Source organism: Melanotaenia boesemani, chromosome 11 (genome assembly GCF_017639745.1).
Source record: "Melanotaenia boesemani isolate fMelBoe1 chromosome 11, fMelBoe1.pri, whole genome shotgun sequence".
NCBI lineage: Eukaryota > Metazoa > Chordata > Actinopteri > Atheriniformes > Melanotaeniidae > Melanotaenia > Melanotaenia boesemani.
Window position 1 is genome coordinate 28,893,879 of NC_055692.1, and position 23,202 is coordinate 28,917,080.

General features: G+C 39.1%; 1 protein-coding gene across 1 annotated transcript in view; it reads left to right on the forward strand.

The window, feature by feature from the left end:
• The first annotated feature begins 10,083 nt into the window (after positions 1-10,083).
• hk2 (hexokinase 2) overlaps positions 10,084-23,202 on the forward strand; it is a 41,264-nt gene continuing 28,145 nt past the window's right edge. The window contains exons 1-5 of the mRNA XM_041999320.1: positions 10,084-10,361; positions 14,047-14,209; positions 15,499-15,647; positions 16,873-16,992; positions 19,898-19,993. Coding sequence (XP_041855254.1) covers positions 10,299-10,361; positions 14,047-14,209; positions 15,499-15,647; positions 16,873-16,992; positions 19,898-19,993 — 591 coding nt within the window. The 5' untranslated portion in view covers positions 10,084-10,298. The remainder of the gene's footprint in view (positions 10,362-14,046; positions 14,210-15,498; positions 15,648-16,872; positions 16,993-19,897; positions 19,994-23,202) is intronic.

Here is a 23,202-nt window from a genome sequence, read left to right on the forward strand (position 1 = left end):
TACAGCTATTCTTTCTGGCCACAGTCTGAAGCACAAAGAAGTGCGAACACCTGCAGTCCTTTATGATCTGTACCACCTCTCCCACACATAATTCACTTTTTTCTACCCACATATGTGTCCCACAGGGCCAGAGGGCTTTGTACTGAGAAAATACCTAATTGGCACAGGTCTTCTATGTGCTTATTACACACAAAGATTTCACAGACTCCTACAACGCTTTCATTTAAGAGTAAGGGATTCAAGTTTGATACATCTATCTATCTATCTATCTATCTATCTATCTATCTATCTATCTGTCTGTCTGTCTGTCTGTCTGTCTGTCTGTCTGTCTGTCTGTCTGTCTGTCTGTCTGTCTGTCTGTCTGTCTATCTATCTATCTATCTATCTATCTATCTATCTATCTATCTATCTATCTATCTATCTATCTATCTATCTATCTATCTATCTATGATGTGTGATACAAGATACAATACGTAAAGATTGTTGTAAAAACAACCAAATAAAATCAAGCCTTTGACCCTTGTCTCTTCTATCCCTTGTAGTGGACCCTCATCCAAACTGTGTGGTGAAGGTTAGTTTGCCATTCAACTTTAGAATAAGACGCTATCTGGGTATCACTCATCAGGGGTGTTTTACTTTGCACATTATGCAAAGAGTAAGCAAGGTGGTATAATATTAATGTTATCATCAGAGGGTGAGCCCAAGATAGGTACACAGTAAAAAGCCACCCCCATTTCTTTAGATTTTGGTTTTTAAGCAGTCTTACATTATTGTATTTTTTTACAAGAACATAATTGAGCAATAGCTCTTCAGGGTTTTTTTTAAAGGTCTTTCACAACATTTCTTTGAATATTTGCTGCTTTTTAAATTTTTTTTTTTAACTTGTCCTGTCCAGCATTATGGCAAACAGAATGAAGGTCTGGTTGCTGTGTTGTGCTGAACAAATTTGCTTTGCCAAGGGGAGCTTTATGGGCTCTTCTTGATAATGTTATTTACTTATTTATGTATTTATTTTTCTTATTTATTTAGAGTTATGGAATTTATGTAATCTTGCTGGACCTGACTGGAGGGGACAGAAAAAAAGGACAGTAATGAAGAGAAGTAAAAAGGAAAGTAGAAAAAGGAAGAGGAGACAAAGATACAGTAGACAGAAGTAACAACTCTTCAGTCCAACCTAACACCAGACAACCAACTGCTACGCTACATCTCTAATCAATCATAAGGAGTTCCTAAAAAAATAACCAAGACAGCAACAACAAGATGAATCACAACAGCAACTAAAGTACTGGAAGCACACACACACACACACACACACACACACACACACACACACACATATATATATATATATATATATGAGTTTTTTTTTATTATTTTTTTTTTATCAGTTTTATATATAGTAGCTTATATATTTAGGAAAATATCTTTTCATATCTCTCAGATGTGAAAAGTTATAATAATCTTACCATCATCATGATGCTGGATTTAGTTATCTCATTTTTCCAACAAATGATCTCACACATCTGTGTCCACTGTGGTGAGACAACTGTGTGAAGTGGAGGACACAACACAGGTATTTAATTTTTATGTTGTGTATGTATACGCAGTGCATCAAATATTCATGTTTGTGCATTCAGGTTGTATTCCCATCTCATACTTACAGAATTTTTTTTTTTACAGTATTTAGCACATTTGTAATCAGCAGCATTTCTTATAATGCTGAGAACAATTTTTTGTTTTATCCCCCAACTTAAGTAATTACCAGTGTAAACAGTAAGAAACTCCATAATGACCTTGATGAGGTAATATACAGATATCCTGTGATGCGTGCAGGCGGTGGTTCCACCACACTTGTGTGGGAAGGCCTAATATTATAGATGTCCTCATTTGTGTTGCATGCTAAACAAAAGAGACTGAAAAACTGTTGCTTTTTGTTACATTTTTTTCAGAACTTTAAGTCTTTCATGGTATTTAATGCTGAATAATTCACTCAACGTTTATGAGGATGTGTTCCCCCTGCTAAGACATACAGATTAGTACAGAAAGATAAAAAAAAAATAAATCAAGATTTGTTTGTGAAAGTAAATAGAAAAAATAGACAAAGCTCATGCATCCTCTCCTGGTAAGACACTTTTTGACCATCATATTTTCTGTATTAATTTTGTGGTACGGGCACAATTGTTGTATACTCAACACAAGACCGTTGTTTCCTCCCGATAGGTGGGGGATGAAATTCTTTGAAAACATTCATGGCCTTTTCCAAACGCCCCCAACGTCCTCCCCTGCCTCCTAGAACTCCCCCCTCCTTCTCCCCCAGCCCAAACCCAACATGAAAATCAAATGCTAGGAGGTTTAGGATGAGCGACAGTACCACCATTTCAAGCTGTAGTGGCTGTCCTCCTAAAAGAAGCCACAATTGGTTTAGGGGGACATGGCACAGTGCTTCTCAATGGAAACCATCAGACGTCTGTGACAGCTGAGGTAGCATGAAAAATATTGCAACCAATCAAATGCAAAAATCTAACAGTGAAACAGGGAGGAGAGTGTCATTGTTGGGTTGCAAGCATGAAAAAGGTGCTGGGAAAATTATGTTTACAGGTGAATCTCTGTAAATATATGAAAATCTTCCCAGATGAGACAGTTCAGTCTCTAGAAACGAAGCAGAGCGTAAACATTCCAACTAAAATTATTCAAAACATAAGTCCATTTTCTTTCAAAGAAGAAAATAGTGAAAACCCCTAATTTGAATCATGACATAGAACACCTTTGGAGTGCTTTAGAAAATAGAGAATAACCTTTTCAACAAAGACTCGCTGAAAAATTACATGTTTTCACCATTATCCTTAACTTGAATTGATACAATAGTATATAGTATATATACTGTATATATACTATATATACAGTTTATATACTATATATACAGTTTATATATAGTATATATACTGTATATGCAGAGTTTTATATGCAGAGGATGACTTAAAGTAAGAAGGGATCAGACCAAGGAGAGTTTTGTATATTAACATGAAACAGTGAATTGTGGGATGTTAATGATGGCTAATTACCAGAGAATTATACAGTGCAGTCATGTGATCTGAAAGGAGCAGATATCAACCATTTATTACATGCTGATCTGTAAATTACTTCACCATTTTCAAACACGGGAAGGATGGTCATTTGAAGGATAGTTAGTCCTGAGGACTAGGGGTGTGCAACATCATATTGGTCATGATAATACTACTAGACTTTTTGACACTAGTAGAAATTATAATATGATATCACATGATCCTACATTTCTGGCGCGTTGACTTCATTTAGCCATGCAGCAGAGACGAGCTCAGCTGAGCTTGTTTAATGAGGAAAATCAGCAGAACAAAACATGTGTTATTGGACACTTATGGAAACTGGCATGAAAGCACATATTGTTCTTACTCTAATCAATAAGCAGAAGCGCTGCCGTAGGAGCCTCCTGCATCAAAAACAGGGTTGCCAGATTGGATGTGTTAAAGTATTGTTGCACAAAATGATCATATTTAGAGGAAAATTATTGTACACACCTAATTTGCATACTGATGTGGTTCAGGATTGAGACCTGATCTTATTTGGTTTTGAATTTATTTTATTTTGTGTTTTATTGTCTGGATTAATTTTTTTTTCTGTTTTACCGCTTTTATTATGTTTTATTCATTTACCTTTTTTATGTTATTATTTTTATGCCTTTTTTAGATTTTACTTTACTAATCTTTGTTGTTTAGCACTTTGTTGAGCTGTGGCTCACGTTAAAGCTCTTTATAAATAAATTGATGGATACTAAGTTATAATACTTTATAGATACACACTAAATAATTAATGAATGATATATATATATATATATATATATATATATATATATGCTATTCAGCATTGTGACTGCTCTGGGATAAAAGCTTTTTTTCAGCTAAGCTTGTTTTTATTCTTCTGTAAATTCGTCCGGAGGGCAGGGGTATAAACAAGTGGTGGCCAGGATTAGTCCTTGATGATGCTGCGTCCTTTCTTGATGCATCTTCACTGATAAATCTGTTCTAGGGTGGGTAACTGGACATTAATGATTCTTTCAGCTGTTCTTATGATGTTCCGTAATAATTTCATGTTTTCAGCTGAACAGCTTCCACAGATGGAAAAGCTACTGGTTTATGTTTGTATTCCTTTAAATTTCTTAGGAAGAAACATCTCTTCTGTGCTTTCCTTGAAATTAAGGATGTGTTAGTGGTCCATTTGGCATCCTCAGAGATGTGAACCCCCAGGTATTTAAAAGAAGAAACCTGTCCCACTGCCTCTGTTCTGTAATCTGACAATGTTGACCAGCCAGATTTTATATTTATCACTTACTAACCTGGTCTAGAAATGTCCATCAAGTGTGCAGTATTGGAGGCTACATAGCCCTTCTTAAAAAAATAAATAAATGAAAATAATAATAATAATAAAAAAAAGACTTTGGTCTTGGAGATGTTTAACTGAAGATACAATCTAGAGAGGCCCTGCTGGAGACTACTGAAAGTAAGTGTAAATTGTTGACAAACTATATCTGGGGAGGGGCTGACAGAGAAAAGAACTATGCTGCCAGCATAGAGATAGATGGATGAATCTAGTTGAGTTTACTATATTGTTAATAAAAACAGAGAAAAGGGTGGGACCGAGGATCATTCCCTGTGGGACACCTTTTGTAACGGGCTGAGAGAGAAATTGCTCTGATTTCTGGGATGCAAATGAGTAGATGGTAGAATTTGCTAATAATGAGAGACCATTTGCTTATTCAGAAATAGATGGTGAATTCACAAAATTTTATTTAAAAAAATCAGCGGTATGCCCTCTGCCTGACATTAAGATGTTGTCAACTTTAAGCGATAGAGGCAAGTTCCAAGATGGTTTATTATTGGTAATTGGTAATACTGAAGAGCTGACTGAATAAATTCCATGTGTTGTCTACTGTGTGGAGATCAGGCTAATTCTAGTCTAGTCTAGGTCTGCCAGGTCATATAAAAATGCTTGATGGTTGAAATAACACTGAGTATTCTTCCAAGTATAATTTTCCTGAATATCATATGACCAAAGACTAATGAGGCCTTTTTTCTCTGAAATCATGTGACTGCCTGTCGGGTGATTTTGAGTTGCAAAAACTGCAGGAAATACAAGAAGTGTTCTGCTTGATCTGAGGTGATCATGGGGATCATGACCATGTGAAGGAGATTGGATTAAAACTGCCTCAAAAAAGGATCCAACAAAAAGAACCAAAGGACAATGGCAGTTTGTATTTTGACACGATGTCTCCTAAAAATAAATAAATAAATAAATAAATACATGGGCTACATATAAAACTTTAGAAATACTTGGTTGCCATGATTGATATTGATTTATCAGGATAGATATATTCATACTTTGTTATACCACATTCAGCCTAGATTAAGTTTATCTGACTTTCATTCATTAATTTTCTGAACTGCTTGGTCCAATTCAGGGTTGCGGAAAAGCTGGAGCCTATCCCAGCAATTAGCAGGCAAGAGGCAGGGTACACCTTGGACAGGTCGCCAGTCCATAGTAGGACCAAGACAGAGACAAACAACCACTCACACTCACTCCTATGGAGAATTTAAAGTGACCAGTTAACCTAACCTGCATGTCTTGGATGGTGGGAGGAAGCCGGAGAACCCGGAGAGAACATGCAAACTCAGCACAGAAAGGCCCAAGTTCGAACCTCCCGCTAGCCAAGGCTTGAACCAGTGACTTTCTTGCTGTGAGGGTGTGGTACTAACCACCACACCACCGTGCAGCCCTCATCTGACTTTACAACATTTTTTACATAATATTTGCATAATTATGTCTACAGACCTACTGGTATGTAGACTACACGTAATACAAAAGGACTGCTGTACATCAAACAACCAGCAGATGGCAGTACTTCCAAATGAGGTGTTTAAAGGAGCTTCATTTAATCAACCTTTTGGCAAAGCAATTGGCCAGAAAGACTTGACACATGCAGACTACATGATATCACACCATCAGGACTTCATCACACCATCACTAGTCATGTGAAGGAGGCCAGCTGGAACACAGAAAAAGGAGCCACTCTTGAGAACAAACAAGGACACACATGCTGAAGTAGCAGACAATCTGCCGGAAAGTAGGGTACAATGAGGGACTTTGACCAGGCTGATAAGTAGCATCTGTGACACTTGGAGCTCCAGCACCCAGACTCCCCTCAACGACACTCTCACCTCTTTAAAAAGGTGCAAAATAGTTTAGTCCACACATGCACCGGTCCCTTAACCTGAGGGAATCAATGTAGCCTGCATATAGAACAGTGTTTCTCAATCCTGCTCCTCTGGGATCTTTGCCCTGCACACAGCTTACTCAAATAAATGGCTCATTTGTAAACAACTTGATAAGCAGTTCAATTAATCTGAATCAGGTGTGCTGGAGTTGGAAAGAACTAAAACATGCAGTGCAGTGGCCTCCGAGGACCAGGATTGAGAAACATTGGTATAGCGTGTATCACTCAGACAGGCAAAAAAGCAGAATGCAGGAAAAAGTCATGTCTCTCTCCAAGAATTTAGAAATCAGGCTGCTAAAAGAGAAAACAATCAAAGAAGAGGAAGAGGAAAAATGAAGTGAGGAGAAGCAGACCTGCTTAAAAAACCCAGAACTAAGAATACTTCATTTTAGTATAAATACAGTTATGGTCAAAGAGCTCTGAGTAATAATTTGTCTGCCATAACAAACATATCAGCACCCCACCTACAGCACAGCATCATCTTTTGCAGAGAAACTAATAGCTGAGGAAACCATCTGTTATCTGAAATCTCGTTTATTTTCCATGCATCCTGTGCAAGTAGGCTTCAGTCGGCTTGATCATAATTGCACCTAAAAGAATGTTCTACATTTTGGGTAGGGAAAAATACTTATTTTACGTACACTGTATGAGTTCCCTGCTTAATAAGAAGAATCGCATATCATGTCATCTTCTCGGGAAATTTGTTTTTTACACTGTTTACACATACATTTTATTTAAGGCTCATTCAAAAGGTTAATCAGGACTTTTTTTTCCACCAAAATTCATGTTGCCTTTGTAGTCTTCAGTCTTTTATTGCTGCACATTCTTTACTCACTGCTTTCATCACTTGCTGTCTTACTATCCTCACTCATTTACCTCCATAGTCTCATTTCTTTCTTCATCCAGAAACAGGATGGATACGTGTATTTACTGTACTCTGCCTGAACCGAGTGTCTCTGCTTTCATGTCTTGGATGGTGTCCTAAATCGGTCTTTACTATATGAGTTTGTAATTAATATTTTGTGTGTGGATGTTCAAAATATTTTTAATACTATTTTACTTTTTAAAATAATGATTTCAACAACACACAACTGAAGGTTACACATACCTAATAGGTAATAATAGTGCATTTATAATGTTCTACAAATGTAAACTTTCTATTCCTGTAAAAAAGCACATTTTGAGGCGTTTTATGGGTTTTTCTACTTTTGCCACCCCCTGTAATTTGATAACATCTGCATTTTCTTTTACCACAAGAAACAGCCTGCCAAGTCTTTGCACATTAGATTGATAAAAAGATGAGTTACCATGTAGTGCCAAGTAACTTGGCCTAATACTTTAATAAAGAATATAGAAAGCTTTGGTTGTGTTTCTTTCCCCAATGCATTGAACATTTTTAAGGAATGTTATCTCATGTATCAAAGTGCTACTTCTAAAACTTTGTAGATGGATTGTTTGAATCTGAACCCTGATTCTAGATCATGTTAGACAGATTTCAAGTAAGTATCTTTTTTTTTCTGTCCATTCAGGCTGTTTTGTATTTATCACCTAGCCACCCTCCCATCTCCCCTGGGTAGGCTGGACGGCTGTTCATCTCAAGGTCAGGTCCTCTATCAGAGTCCTGGGAGGCTGAGGTTCCTACGCAGAATCTTAACTGTTCCTAAGACTGTGTTCTGTTAGAACCACTTATCTAGCATGGGGTATACGCCCCCCCAGTGCTCTGATGACCACTGGTACTACTGTTGCCTTCATCTTCCAGGATTTCTCCTGCTCTTCATTGAGTCCTTGGTATTCTCCAGTTTCTCGTGTTCTTTTTTTCCTGATATTTCCAATGTTGGAGATGGCTACATCGATCGATACGGCTTTCCTTTGCCGCTTATCCATGATCACTATCTCAGGCTGGTTGGCCACCACCAATTTTTCAGTCTGTATCGGAAGTCCCACAAGATCTTAGCCTTCTCATTCTCCACCACCTTGGGAGGTGTTTCCCATTTTGACCTAGGGGTCTCCAGTCCACATCCAGCACAGATGTTTCTGTACACTATGCCAGGTACTTGGTTATGGCATTGCATGTATTCTGTCCCTGCCAGTATCTTGCACCCTGCTGGGTGCTGGATTGTTTCAGGGCCATCTTTGCACAGCCTGCACACACACACACACACACACACACACATATATATATATATATATACATATATATATATATATATATATATACACACATCCTACCTCCCCGGGCCTAGTTCAGCCGATCCAGGACTACAGTAGGACAGTGATGAGGATTACCATCAGCGCGGTCAGACTAAGCGGTTAGGGGTACCCGAAATGGTCCGAGATGTAGCCCCTGCCTTGGGCCATCCTGTTCCCTGGGCTGCCCACCTAGGGAAACACAAGACCACTGCTCGCATTAGACGACATCTCTACTGGCCTGGCCTGCGCTTGGATGTAGCACAATTCTGCAGGAGTTGCCCTCAGTGTCAGAAGACATCGGCAAGAGGCCCCTCAAGAGCTCCACTCTGACTCCTGCCAGTTATTGGAATCCCTTCTGACCGTCTTGGGATGGATATTGTTGGTCCGGTGGAGGAAAGCAAGAACGACGTAACTACTGACTACCTCTCCCGCTGTTCCAGCTGAGGTTTTGAAGAGGGGGGGGTGTGTGATGGCCGTACCTACGGCCACACATTTAAAGGCGGTAACCCCCCACTACACCATACACATTTCATTATGATTAGTTTGAGTTAACATTATTATATTTAATCTTGTTTAAGTTCTCTGTATTTAACATATGTTTTTCTCTTTTAATGGTGCTGGGGGGAGCATAATGAACGCTGGGGGGCGGCAGTGAGTCTTCATATTGTTAAACATTTAGTTTTGTTGTTAGGATTTTGATTAGTTTGATTTCTTGTATTAATTTTGAATAATTCTTTTGTTAAGTAATAATGAGCTAACTGTTTGGGTTTTGTCTAATTGTTTAATGTATTTGTTAGTATTTGTCAACCCCTCTTGTGTTTTAGAACTGGTCTGATCAGCCAGTATTTAGGTACCCCTTTGTTAATGTTTGTAGGTCGGGTTAGTTGTTTTGTTAAGTTGGTTCGGTTAGTTTGGTTTGTGTTAATTGAGCTCTTTTGGGTTACCTGTTAGACGGTTAGTTTAAAGTTTGAGTTATCGTTGTACCTTTGTTCAGTTTTGTTCAGTTGACCTCTTTTAAAAAGGCCCAAACCTGGTTTTGTGAGTACTTTGGGTAAATAAACCTGTTCTTTTTTTTTAAACCCAACTGTGTCCTTGTCCTTTACTAGCTCGGTCCTTCACACATATATAAATATATTTACACTATGTCTTACATTTGTGCAGCTTGTTTTAAACTTTTATTTGGTGTGATGGAGGTCTTTCATCCTCACATCTTTTCTTTCTTTTCTTATTTTTTATACTGTACATGTCCTAAATACGATATGTATGTCAATTGCACTTTGCTATATTGTTGCTATATGTTTATATAATGACAAACAAATCTGATTCTAATTGTCATAAGGCATACAGTTAAATGAATCTGCAATTTTTTCATCTCTCTCTCTCTCTCTCTCTCTCTCTCTCTATATATATATATATATATATATATATATATATATATATATATATATATATATATATATATATATACATATAATGGTATGTGTGTGTGTATAAACACAGGAAAGACGTGCCATTATGTTTTTGAAAGAGGTGCTCACGTCGCCCTTTCTTCAGCCAATGGGCGCCATCAATTCCGAATGACGTCAACGATCTACCAAGTCCAGGAAGTTGGAAGTTTCTCGTTTATGACAGTACGAATCCGTTTTTAACGACACTTTTACCAATAAATTAGTCGAGAAGCAACGTAGCGAAAGCAAAACAAACATAATTTTATTGAACTTAGACAACTCCGCCGTCTTTGTGGATAAACTTTCTTCAAGTTAGTGACGGGGGACGCAAAGTTGCCACACATCCTTCTCTGAAGATGTTAGCTTCAAGTCTTCCAGCTAATTACTGTAATGAACTGCCCGATGATTCGACACAGAAGGTGAGTGTTAATGTAAAACCCTAGACTGAGTATGTTTCGGGGACTTCTGGGGTCCTCTCTTGTAATATTTTCACATGCTCACCTACCAGGAAGACGTAAAAAACTGGGGTCATAAAGGTTGTACCATGCGCGACAGTGTTGGTGCTACAGATGCCCTTTTAGTCCAAATACCTGACTTAACCCCACTGAACATCACTTTCGAGTTCAGTTAGGAGGCCATCAGCCAAGTGCCACAAAGTCTGTGGGCAACCAAAGTGTGATAACATAATCATGAATCTTAATACCAACTGTCGCTTTTGTGGTTGATTGATGCATCTATGTATAGATGTCTAACAGTAAAACTGTCAGAGGGATTTTTCATTGAAAGCAAAGTGGAGTTAAAAGAACATTTAAACCTGAAGTAATTAATCATTATTTAAATAAATTTTGTAGAATTTAAGATGTCTCATTTTGGAGCATTGCTCACTATAATATGATCAGGATTAATTGGTAACAGGCCAAAGAGATTGTCAGTAATAAACCCCCTTCCACCGCAGACATTATGACTCAACATAGATGTTTTATAAAGTTAATAATATTGAATTATGCATTTTCACTAAATACCCTGGCATGCTTTTACTGCGTGCTTAGTTCTCGGGACCCCTGCCATGAATGTTGGGGTGCTATGTACTGCTTTATTACACTGACACATCTTAACACAGTGGGCCTGCGGCACTTTGCAGCGTCTCAACCTCCCTCTCTCTCTGACGCCTTTCCCTAGAGCAGGGCCATTCAACTAGGTCCTACGAGGGTGATCCAGCAAGTTTTCCATGTATCCCTGCTCCAACACACCTGACTCAAATTAATGATTGATTGTGTTAGATCCATTTAATTTCATTCATTTTTTACTTTTCCAAATTTCATTTCATAAATCTGGGATGGGTTATAAGACCATTCCTCCTCCACCTCTTCTCCCAGGGTGTAAACAGCTCTTTATGTACTTCTTCCTGAAACCCACAATTATCTCTTTTGTTTGTGTTCAAGATGAGGGCATTGGTTCCATACTATCCCAAAATTGACTGATCAGTTCTCGATACTTAGCTTCTTGTCTATCACTGATACACCCACAAGTGCAGAGCCATCAGATTGTCTCTGCAGATGACACGACTCAGAGTTGTATTGGAAGTCTGAGGTGTACGGTGTGAAGAGAAATGGTGAGTTTACAGTCCCTTGACGTCCTGTGCAGCTGACCACCATCTCGAATACACAACCTTTAATGTTGTATTGTCTTCAGTAATGCCCTGTATCCCTCCTAAAGGTTTTCTTTCTTCTGTTTAGCAGCTATTTCAGGCCACTGATGAGCCAGGGCTTATAATTTGGAAAGTGTCTAACTGTTCTAATTGGGACGAGTTTGTCCACACAGAAGTTTATAGAATCTGTCACAAACTTAGTCATGACATTAATGTAATCTCCATGTGGTTCACTAGACAGTCCATTCTGTGGCTTCTCATAACCTTCAGCTTCATTAGAACCAGGTTTTAATAGTCTGTTTGACTGTGTGCTGCTAAAGGAGGCAGGGCTGAGGAACTGTGGGCATTTTTAACATTTGCATATATTATTTTCTCTTGTGGAGCATTTTAGCAGCTCAGCTTCACTATCAGCATAAGAAAAATCTTCTTAAATATTAGCTTGATGGTGAGTTGTCTTCCATTTAAATGACTACAGCATATTCTGACCTGCTACAAGTAGCTGCCACCTGGCAGCATGTTCTGCAACGTGAAAATGTTTTCAGCTCCATCTTCAAAGTGTTTTCATCAAGGTGATTATAGAAAATGTCTTTAAAACATTATTTTTCCGACTCACACTGGAAAGACACATTTTTATCGTTTAGTTATGTAGACAAGAAGTGGACTGAGGTGTGATTATCAAAGATACTCTTGTAGGATGTGTCTTAAAAGCAAAATGTCAAGGTCTGTCCCTGCAAAAGATAATGGTAGTGCTACTTAACTTAAAAAATAATTTATATTAGAAATCACAGACATTGCCCAGCATGGAAGAATTTTAATATAATCTTTGGATTTTCTTCCAGCAGATTTATTTTAAGGGATGCAGAATGGAACTTATTTATCCCTTTGGTTTTCTTTGTTTCTTATGTTGTTGCTTGGTGCTGGATTGAAAAGATTTAGGATTTTACTGCTTCCATATTGTATTTATTTTTTCATAAAACCTACTCTTCCTGTTTAGCTGCTCAGTTGCACTCATCATGTAATTGAAAAAGGAAATGTTTTATGAAACAATATCCATGCAGTCCCCTCAGATAATATCCACACATGTGTTTTTCACACAGTTTAGTGTGTTATGACTTTAATGTCAATGACTGGGACACTAGAAGCGTATTTGGAAGATATTGCTTCTCAGAGCTTCTTATGTAGTCTTGACAAGCTTTACAAACTGGGATTTGCAAAGTGTTATCACATTCCTTCCTTCATCCGATTTGATTAGTTAAGTGGGAAACTTTGTCAACTAAATTTTGCAGCATTTGAGTGCTGCCACAATTGGTTAATGTTAAATTCAGTTTGTTGCCTTGGTTATACAATACGAAAGTGTAGCTCTGTCCAAAATGTTTGAATTGTTTTGTATTAGGGTTGGGCGATATGTAAATTTTTTTCAATCGCCTATCGCCAGTCCAGCAAATGGCGATAGGCGATATATTCGCAGACGTGACGTCAGAACTTTTTTGCGCGCTGAACACCTGTTGAAGCAATTTAGAAGACAAAAATTCATTGGACTGAGTTTAAGACAGAAATCTTGTAAATGCAGTTGGCTACTAGGTTAAACGAAAAAAGAAGCCAGAATCTTTTTTGCACCACTGTGGTTATTTATTGTTTTAATGGAAGCGCACATGCTCCCAGCCCAAGGAGTTAATTTTATTTTCTATTGTTTTAGGTTAATCTATTGTTTCATTCACTTGGCCGAGTTTGAAAAATTGAATCACTGTAAAGACCCCATAAATAGGCTACAGTTATAGGTGAAAATAAAGAAGTTGGTCTTTGATTCCCACCATTGTGGTTATTGATTAAATAAACGTAATTAATTTCCGAGTAGCCTACTTCTGTCATTTTTTCTTTCTGTTAAGTTTGAGTAGCCTAAATTGGTGCTGCAATTGGAGGCAGGTCACACGCGGGGTGGGAGGTTATGCACGGTCCTTTAGTGTGTGCGCGTGTGCACGAGACTTCTGAAAGAAGGCAGCACCAGGTATGGAGAGAGGCTGGATGATGGAAAAAAAAAAAAAAACTCCCGACACCTGCTGCACGAGCCACAGCGTGCGCCTGCGTTGTAGCTAACTAAACGTGTTGGCTCATGTACATACATACATATATATATCTCTCTTAATATCGCTCTTATATAAACGATCGTCGAATGGCTCAGCCTATCGTCGATGGTCGATACATTCGTTCAATCGCCCAACCCTATTTTGTATATATTCAGTGGCCACTTTAAGAAGTGCTAGCATCTGTTTTTCCTTCAGAAATTCCTTTTATTGTTGGAAACATTCCCCAGTGATTTTGGTCAATATAGGCTGTGGTGTTTAAACCATGCTCCGGTATTAAGAGCCCCAAAGTGCACCAAGAATATACCCCCTACACCAGTACACTTGCTTAGCTATTGATCCAGTGAAAATGAATGTACTGTTTGATTTATGTAGGTGGACAAATACCTCCACCAGCTCAAGCTGTCAGATGAGACGTTGATGGATTTGTCTGTAAGATTTCGCCGCGAGATGGACAAAGGCTTGTGCAGAGACACCAACCCCACAGCTGCTGTGAAGATGCTGCCCACATTTGTGCGCTCCACTCCTGATGGAACTGGTAAACACCCCTTTCAAAGAAAATCATTTGCAACATATTTTTTAGTCTAAATTTCTCCCAACACAGTGGGTCTCCTGTGGTGCCAGATAATGGCTCTGCTTATTTATTTTTTGCAGAGTGCAATGTGTTAATACATTTCTGATCACAGAGCACTTTCTAAATGCTTAAACTCAGTCCCTGTGAGGGTTTTATATTGAGAACATTGAATCATTATTTTTTTTGAAAGTTAACTGCCAAGGCAGCACAGCTCATAGCTGCAATTACTGCTTTGTAACCTTTCGGTCAGTTAAGGTCTTTACCCAAGTTTCTTTTTGTTTGTTTGTTTTTTTTGTTTTCATTTATGGCTTTTTTATTTCTTATGTCTATTAATATGTTTCTGCTGTACTGTGCTTTACGGTGCCCGTGGGGTTTTGGCTCATGAGTGGGGCCCACTGACAGATCAGCTTTGACAAAGCCCCCCCCCCCCATGAATCATTACAAAAATGATCATTATAAAACACAAAATGCTGAATTTCACAGATAATTAAAATATTTGTCTTTCTATCTACCATCTGTCACAAAACAGCGACCCAGTCCTGAGGCTACCAAACCAACCCACCTCAACCATGAACAGAATCTGTGACAAATGGCAGAGTATAACCCTCACTATGGCTGTAAAGGGATTAAATAGCTTGTAAAACAGGGTTTGGTACCACATACTCCCAGAGCACCCTGAGGGAATCCTCAGGGAATCCTGTTTTTTGGGGGTTATTTTTGGGGTTATTTAATGATGAAAAATTATTATAATCTACATTTACAATCAATGCCATGACATCAAAGCAGCACTAATGAACTTTGGCAGATTTTCACACTAAGACGCTCCTTAATGAAGCATTCTTCTTACATCCTGTCTCTTCTCAGGGCTGTCTCCAGCCAGTAAAGGTTGGTCTGATGTTGATTTTTGTCTTTTGTCTTGCTAAGTCCCTTTCTGTCTTTCTTTTACTCTCTTCCTCCAATAATGTCCCCTGGCTTTTCTATGTTAAATCAGCCATGGTGCGAGTTCAAAATGGCCAATGTGCTGTGTGACTCGGTGCTGTACAGTGAAACATAGCTTTAAAGCGAAGCTTTGGGACCAAAAGAAGCTGTTTTTCAGCCTTGGGACACTGCAGGGACAGCAACAACTTCAGGAATAATAAATGACAATGTTTTTTTTTTGGTTTTGAGTGCAGATGTTATAAATTTGTTTATTTAATCAGGAGATTTAACAGTATTTTTTATGTAATTCTATTTATTTATTTTTTATCTCAAAGAACAAGGAGAATTCTTGGCACTTGACCTTGGTGGATCCAACTTCAGAGTACTCCTGGTAAAAGTTAAAGCTGGGGGTGAGCGAAAGGTGGAGATGGAAGATCAGATTTATGACATTCCTGGACACGTCATGAGAGGCAGCGGGTCCGAGGTAAGCTTCACGCTGTGGTTTGACATGTTAGGGGCTCAGGTCCTGGCCCTGTCCAGGTGCTGATAACTGAGACTCAGTGTTGGTTGTCTGACTTGTTGGTGATGAATTCTTCTTATAAGGGTCATGGTTATAGATTTTCTTTGTAATTATTATAATTTTTTTTACAATAATTGTACCATTATCACAATTATTATGCACTGAATGAGGTAAAAAAAAATGTCCGTCCATCTGTGTATTCGTCTTCATCAAGCATGAATGGGCCTTAAGGCAAAAAGTGAAGAATTTTAAGGGGTTGAATACTACATATTAACTTTGGATTTCTCCAAAAGAAAACAGATGGAAAAGGCTACCTGACCTCTTCCTGGACTTGGGAGGCTTCTTTCTGGAAACAGTTATAAAAATGATTTTCTGCCAACAAAACTAGCTCAAACCATCCATCTCAGTCTGATTCTTTTCTTCTAATTTGATGTTTTGTTGTGTGAAGGAAGTAGGTAGGTGGTGAAATTACCCCTTGCTGTTGTGTTAAGCTCAAGAACACTGATATTTGTTGAAAATTGAAGGAATATTCAGTCTAATTCATTGTGTTGTGACATCCTCTTTCTATTGTTATTGCAAAAGAAAAAACAAAACAAAACCATTAATAGATTTCTTTGAAACGTCATCACCGAGATGCACATGCAAGTAAGGGTAGGAAGCAATGCAATACAATGCAAATCAAACTTTCTAGCCTTGGGGGAAAGTGCTAATCACTGCATAACTTGAGTTCAAAGATGTTTTGTAGACATAAAAGTTTTAACAAACGATACAGCAGCATTGTTACAGTGCACAGTAACAATAATCTGAACATTAATTTGTTAACACTGGTAACTTAATTGCAGCATATAATGTGTGTGTTCCTATCTGCTCTTGGTGTGGTTTAGTCATTCCCTCACATTGTAGCTGAGAATGGTTGCTTTGTTGTACAGAAATAAAATCCCTGTTCTTGTCTTTGTCCTGTAATATTATTATTATTATTATTATTATTTATTATTTCTTCATTTATTTTGTATTTCAATTTGAGATGTCTCTAATATTACAAACATGAAACCACACATGTAAGTGTTGCTTAAAAAACAGAACAGAAAAGTAAAACACAAAGTCTTTGTTGCATCATCTTTGCACACATATTTCTGCTTCTGCTTAATGGAAGGAAAGTAAATCTTTTTCGTGTGTGTGTGTGTTGTAGTTTTTTGACCACATAGCAGACTGTCTGGCTAATTTTCTGGAGAAGATGGGAATAAAGGATAAAAAGCTTCCTTTGGGCTTCACCTTCTCTTTTCCCTGTCAACAAACTAAACTGGATGAGGTGAGTGATTTTCTTCTCTGTTTTAAGTAATGTTTGGACCGAGGACCATATTGATCTGTAAGCTGTTTACTCAAGAAGTCACAACCTTAGCGATTGGGGGGAAAAAAAGGATCAAGGATGATCTCATTTCAGTTCATACGCTTGACTGCTATCAACTCTGGTGGCAGTTTACCAAAACATCCTGGATACGAGACTTCCTGCCAGGGCCACATCACACCAGCTGTATGCTTCCTGCTGGGCTTGACCCATCACAGTACCATCACTGCTGTAGGTGCACTTAATCATCTGCTGTCAGTAACTTTTAGTTGCAACCCTCAGAGAGAGAGCTTCATCACATGGCTGCAAAACACGAGTTCATTTTTAAGCACGCATGCTCTCTATCCTTCTTCTTCTTTTTTTAGTTTTCATCACAGAAAAAATAACTGAACTGCAGCACTTTTAAAATATGCAGTCCAATAATATAAATAACTGTTCTGTTACATAAAAATGTAAACCTTTCAAATTTAGTCCCACACCCATCCTTTTGGGGCCATTAGATTCCTTCTACCATCTGAGTCAGATGGATGTTTTGATGCATTCATTCATTTGTTTTCTATATTGCTTATTCTAATTTAGAGTTGCAGGGAAGCTGCAATTTGCAGGTCAGAGGCAGGGTACACAGATTAATGAGTCTATAGCAGAAAAGGGCAGAGCTTGTTAGAGATCCATTTAGTTTGACTTAGATGTCAACAGGGAAACATACAATACCTGCAGGATAGTGGGCCTTGAGGACCAAGGTTGGGGATCACAGCACTCTATTAAAATTGCCTCTATACTGAAATCCTCTCATACATGATTGTAATTATAGATAGAAATTAGTCATTTCGGTGCACTTTTTGTTGCAATGACAAATAAAGTTCTATACTGAAAAAGTGTGTGACTGGATTGTAAAATATTATATGAGAGGATTTCATAATAGTGTGTAAATAATTTCAGTATGATATGAGAGGTTTTAGGATAATGTGTGAATGACTTAAATTTCACATGTCTGTGAGAGGGTAATAGTGTCTCAAGCAGCCCCTCATAACTCACTCTTACATTCACTTCTAGGGACAATTTAGAGTAACCAGTTAACCTAGCACGCATGTCTTTGGACTGTGAAAGGAAGCCAGAGTACCTGGAGAAAAGCCATACATACACAGGGAGAACATGCAAACTCCAGACAGGAAGGCCCTTGTTCAAACCACCACCCTCGTCTGAGGCTTGAACCAGTGAGCTTGCTTGATGCATTTGTTTAAAAGTGGTTTCCCATAATGTTGTTTAAATCTACCCCTGCCCTGTAACGTCCACGTTTTTTCTTCCCACCCCAGACTGCACTCTGAAGAGAAATTTTTTGGTGCACCAGTATTGCTGAAATCATCTTTACTGCGACACTTTATTATCACTCTCTTTAAAGTGAAACAGCAGTCCCGTATTTCTGTGAACCCAATTATCTTCTCGGCAGGTGTGATTGACAAACTGTTTTCAGACAGTTAAATTTGACCCATGAATGTTTCACATGACAGCTCATCCTTTACAGAGCAGGTAAATGTTGGATTTTTGTCAGCACAGTCTCATTAATTCACCACTGCTGTTACAATGATGCTGGGTGATCTCCTCTAATTGATCAATGCATATGTTTCTGCATATTTTATACACCAGGGTGTTTGTTTCACCGTTACATGATTGCTGTAGAGTTAGAAACTAGTTTTTCCTTCAGATGAACTACACCAACAGCTGTGAATGAGAGGTCTGTTGTTTCTTTCTTTGCAGTAACTTTAAACTGTGTGTTCCATGTTTGAAATAAAATTAGATTAAATTCAGTTCAGTTAAATAAAATGGAAAAATACTTTATTAATCACAGAGGGAAATTGTTAAAGGAATTTTTGCAAGAAAAAAAGACACAACTCTACCTTTTACAAACCTAAATAACTTGACTTTGTATTTTGTCATCATCAGGAATTTAAGACTGTTGTGTCACATTGTTTCATAAAGTATAAATGATAATTAAAAACAAGAAAAAATTTAAGATGTATATCATAATCACAGTGGTGCATCTTTGTCACGCTGTCTCCAAAATGGCTGCAAAATGCTGCTAAAATGACATAATATGGAGTAGAGGCTGCTTTTTATTGAATTTCTCCTTGAAACACAGTTGTTGGACAGTTGAATGTGCAAATGGCTGCACTTCATTCATTCATTACCAGGATGAGTCACTCTTTTTATCCCATGCTTGAATGTTTTCTGTATTGATTTTTTTTATTCATGCAGACACATCATGGAGTGACCAGAATAATAACAAGTTTAACTTTTCACTCTGAGGTGACTGTGATTGTAGCAGCTCTGTTTTCTGCAAAAGACATCTAATGAAAGGCTAATTTTTTTTTTTTTTGTTAGAAAAGTGGAAAACAAGCTAAACATGAATTCATAGTTGCATTTGCTCCACCCATGCCATTGTATCTGCACAATGTTGATAAAACTGATCTGGAATATGTATAATGATTTTTTTTCTTTTAACATTCCCACTGCAAAGGGAGCTGCTCCTCTTTTTCACTTGGAGACAAGCCCAATTATCTAACTTATTATGTCGCCTGTAAATTGGTATTTTGTATCCACTTTGCTAGGTAGTTATTGGTTATTGCTTCTGTGCTGGTGTATGACTGGTCCTAGACCACTCGCCATGAAATATGAGCTTTTATTCATGTAAATTTAACATATCAGGCCAATAGTATGTCATAATAATAAATATTAAATCATGCCTATTTATAAGAGTAAGTTTGTAATGAGTAGTTCCTGCTTTGAATAAATTTGGTATTTAAATTTGTAAATACACAGTGCTTTTTTTTTTATTTTTTTTTTTTACCCTGTCCTACTTTCTTGTTTGCAGGGTGTTTTGGTGTCTTGCACTAAAGGCTTCAAGTTAACTGGAGTAGAAGGAAAGGATGTGGTCAGCCTCCTGAGGAAATCTATAAAGAAGCGAGGGGTAAACATACATGGTTTTATCCTACTACTACTACAAATATCTAGAAACCATTTGTTTGCTTTATGAGTCAGTGCACAGTAATGTAACAAAATAAACTGCATACACTAAAAACTCACCAAAATCAAATCGTTGTGTTTGTGTTGCAGTTGGCATATGTCTTCAAAATGTTTAAAAGAGAGTAAAAATATTAGCTTGCATCCAGTATTAATTAAAAGCAATGATTTCACCACTCAGGAGAGTTCTGAGTTCAGTCATAGAGTACATTATATGTGCAAAAAGTGTGAGAATGTGCAAATAAACTCTAATTTGGACCTAAAAAGCAGACTCAGTCCGCCTACAAAAGCAAATCTCGGTTCAGAAGTGGACCAAACACAGGAAATGGACTACAAATCAAAGTGCATTGAGGTTTCGGTGCACAGCATTGTGGGTAAACACAACCAAAACAAGTGCATGTTGGATGATAGGCAGCTCTGGAGGGGAATGATTGCTCTGGAGGGGAATGATTGCTCTGGATGGGAGTGATTGCTCTGGAGGGACATGATTGCTCTGGATGGAAATTATTGCTCTGGAGGAGAATGATTGCTCTGGATGGGACATGATTGCTCTGGATGGGACATGATTGCTCTGGAGGGGAATGATTGCTCTGGAGGGGAATGATTGCTCTGGAGGGGAATGATTGCTTTGGAGGGGAATGAGTGCTCTGGAGGGGAATGATTGCTTTGGATGGGAATGATTGCTCTGGAGGGGACATGATTGCTCTGGAGGGGAATGATTGCTCTGGAGGGGAATGATTGCTCTGGAGGGGAATGATTGCTTTGGAGGGGAATGATTGCTCTGGAGGGGAATGATTGCTTTGGATGGGAATGATTGCTCTGGAGGGGACATGATTGCTCTGGAAGGGAATGATTGCTTTGGAGGGGAATGATTGCTCTGGAGGGGAATGATTGCTCTGGATGGAAATTATTGCTCTGAAGGGGAATGATTGCTCTGGATGGGAATGATTGCTTTGGATGGGAATGATTGCTCTGGAGGGGAATGATTGCTCTGGAGGGACATGATTGCTTTGGGGGGGAATGATTGCTCTGGATGGAAATTATTGCTCTGGAGGAGAATGATTGCTCTGGATGGGACATGATTGCTCTGGATGGGACATGATTGCTCTGGAGGGGAATGATTGCTCTGGAGGGGAATGATTGCTTTGGAGAGGAATGATTGCTTTGGATGGGAATGATTGCTCTAGAGGGGACATGATTGCTCTGGAGGGGAATGATTGCTTTGGAGGGGAATGATTGCTCTGCAGGGGAATGATTGCTCTGGATGGAAATTATTGGTCTGAAGGGGAATGATTGCTCTGGATGGGACATGATTGCTCTGGAGGGGAATGATTGCTCTGGAGGGGAATGATTGCTCTGGAGGTGAATGATTGCTTTGGAGGGGAATGATTGCTCTGGAGGGGAATGATTGCTTTGGATGGGAATGATTGCTCTGGAGGGGAATGATTGCTCTGGAGGGACATGATTGCTCTGGAGGGGAATGATTGCTCTGGAGGGGAATGATTGCTCTGGAGGGGAATGATTGCTTTGGATGGGAATGATTGCTCTGGAGGGGACATGATTGCTCTGGAGGGGAATGATTGCTTTGGAGGGGACATGATTGCTCTGGAGGGGAATGATTGCTTTGGAGGGGAATGATTGCTCTGGAGGGGAATGATTGCTCTGGATGGAAATTGTTGCTCTGAAGGGGAATGATTGCTCTGGATGGGACATGATTGCTCTGGAGGGGAATGATTGCTCTGGAGGGGAATGATTGCTCTGGAGGGGAATGATTGCTTTGGAGGGGAATGATTGCTCTGGAGGGGAATGATTGCTTTGGATGGGAATTATTGCTCTGGAGGGAAATGATTGCTCTGGAGGGACATGATTGCTTTGGGGGGGAATGATTGCTCTGGATGGAAATGATTGCTCTGGAGGAGAATGATTGCTCTGGATGGGACATGATTGCTCTGGATGGGACATGATTGCTCTGGAGGGGAATGATTGCTGTGGAGGGGAATGATTGCTTTGGAGGGGAATGATTGCTCTGGAGGGGAATGATTGCTTTGGAGGGGAATGATTGCTCTGGAGGGGAATGATTGCTTTGGATGGGAATGATTGCTCTGGAGGGGACATGATTGCTCTGGGGGGGAATGATTGCTTTGGAGGGGAATGATTGCTTTGGAGGGGAATGATTGCTCTGGAGGGGAATGATTGCTCTGGATGGAAATTATTGCTCTGAAGGGGAATGATTGCTCTGGATGGGACATGATTGCTCTGGGTGGGACATGATTGCTCTGGATGGGAATGATTGCTCTGGAGGGGAATGATTGCTCTGGAGGGGAATGATTGCTTTGGAGGGGAATGATTGCTCTGGAGGGGAATGATTGCTCTGGAGGGGAATGATTGCTCTGGAGGGACATGATTGCTTTGGGGGGCAATGATTGCTCTGGATGGAAATTATTGCTCTGGAGGAGAATGATTGCTCTGGATGGGACATGATTGCTCTGGAGGGGAATGATTGCTCTGGAGGGGAATGATTGCTTTGGAGGGGAATGATTGCTCTGGATGGAAATGATTGCTCTGGAGGGGAATGATTGCTCTGGGTGGGAATGATTGCTCTGGATGGAAATGATTGCTCTGGAGGGGAATGATTGCTCTGGAGGAGAATGATTGCTTTGGATGGGAATGATTGCTCTGGATGGGACATGATTGCTCTGGATGGAAATGATTGCTCTGGAGGGGAATGATTGCTCTGGAGGAGAATGATTGCTTTGGATGGGAATGGTTGCTCTGGAGGGACATGATTGCTCTGGAGGAGAATGATTGCTCTGGGGGGGAATGATTGCTTTGGATGGGAATGATTGCTCTGGAGGGGAATGATTGCTCTGGAGGGACATGATTGCTTTGGAGGGGAATGATTGCTCTGGATGGAAATGATTGCTCTGGAGGGACATCATTGCTTTGGAGGGGAATGATTGCTCTGGATGGAAATGATTGCTCTGGAGGGACATGATTGCTCTGGAGGGACATGATTGCTCTGAATGGGAATGATTGCTTGTGTTTTAACTTGGACAAACTCTGTAAATGTTCTGATTTGATCAACACTGGGATCTGATGCAGCTCCATATTTTGCTGTTATGTGGTAGAAACCTGCATTAACTAATAGATAAACAA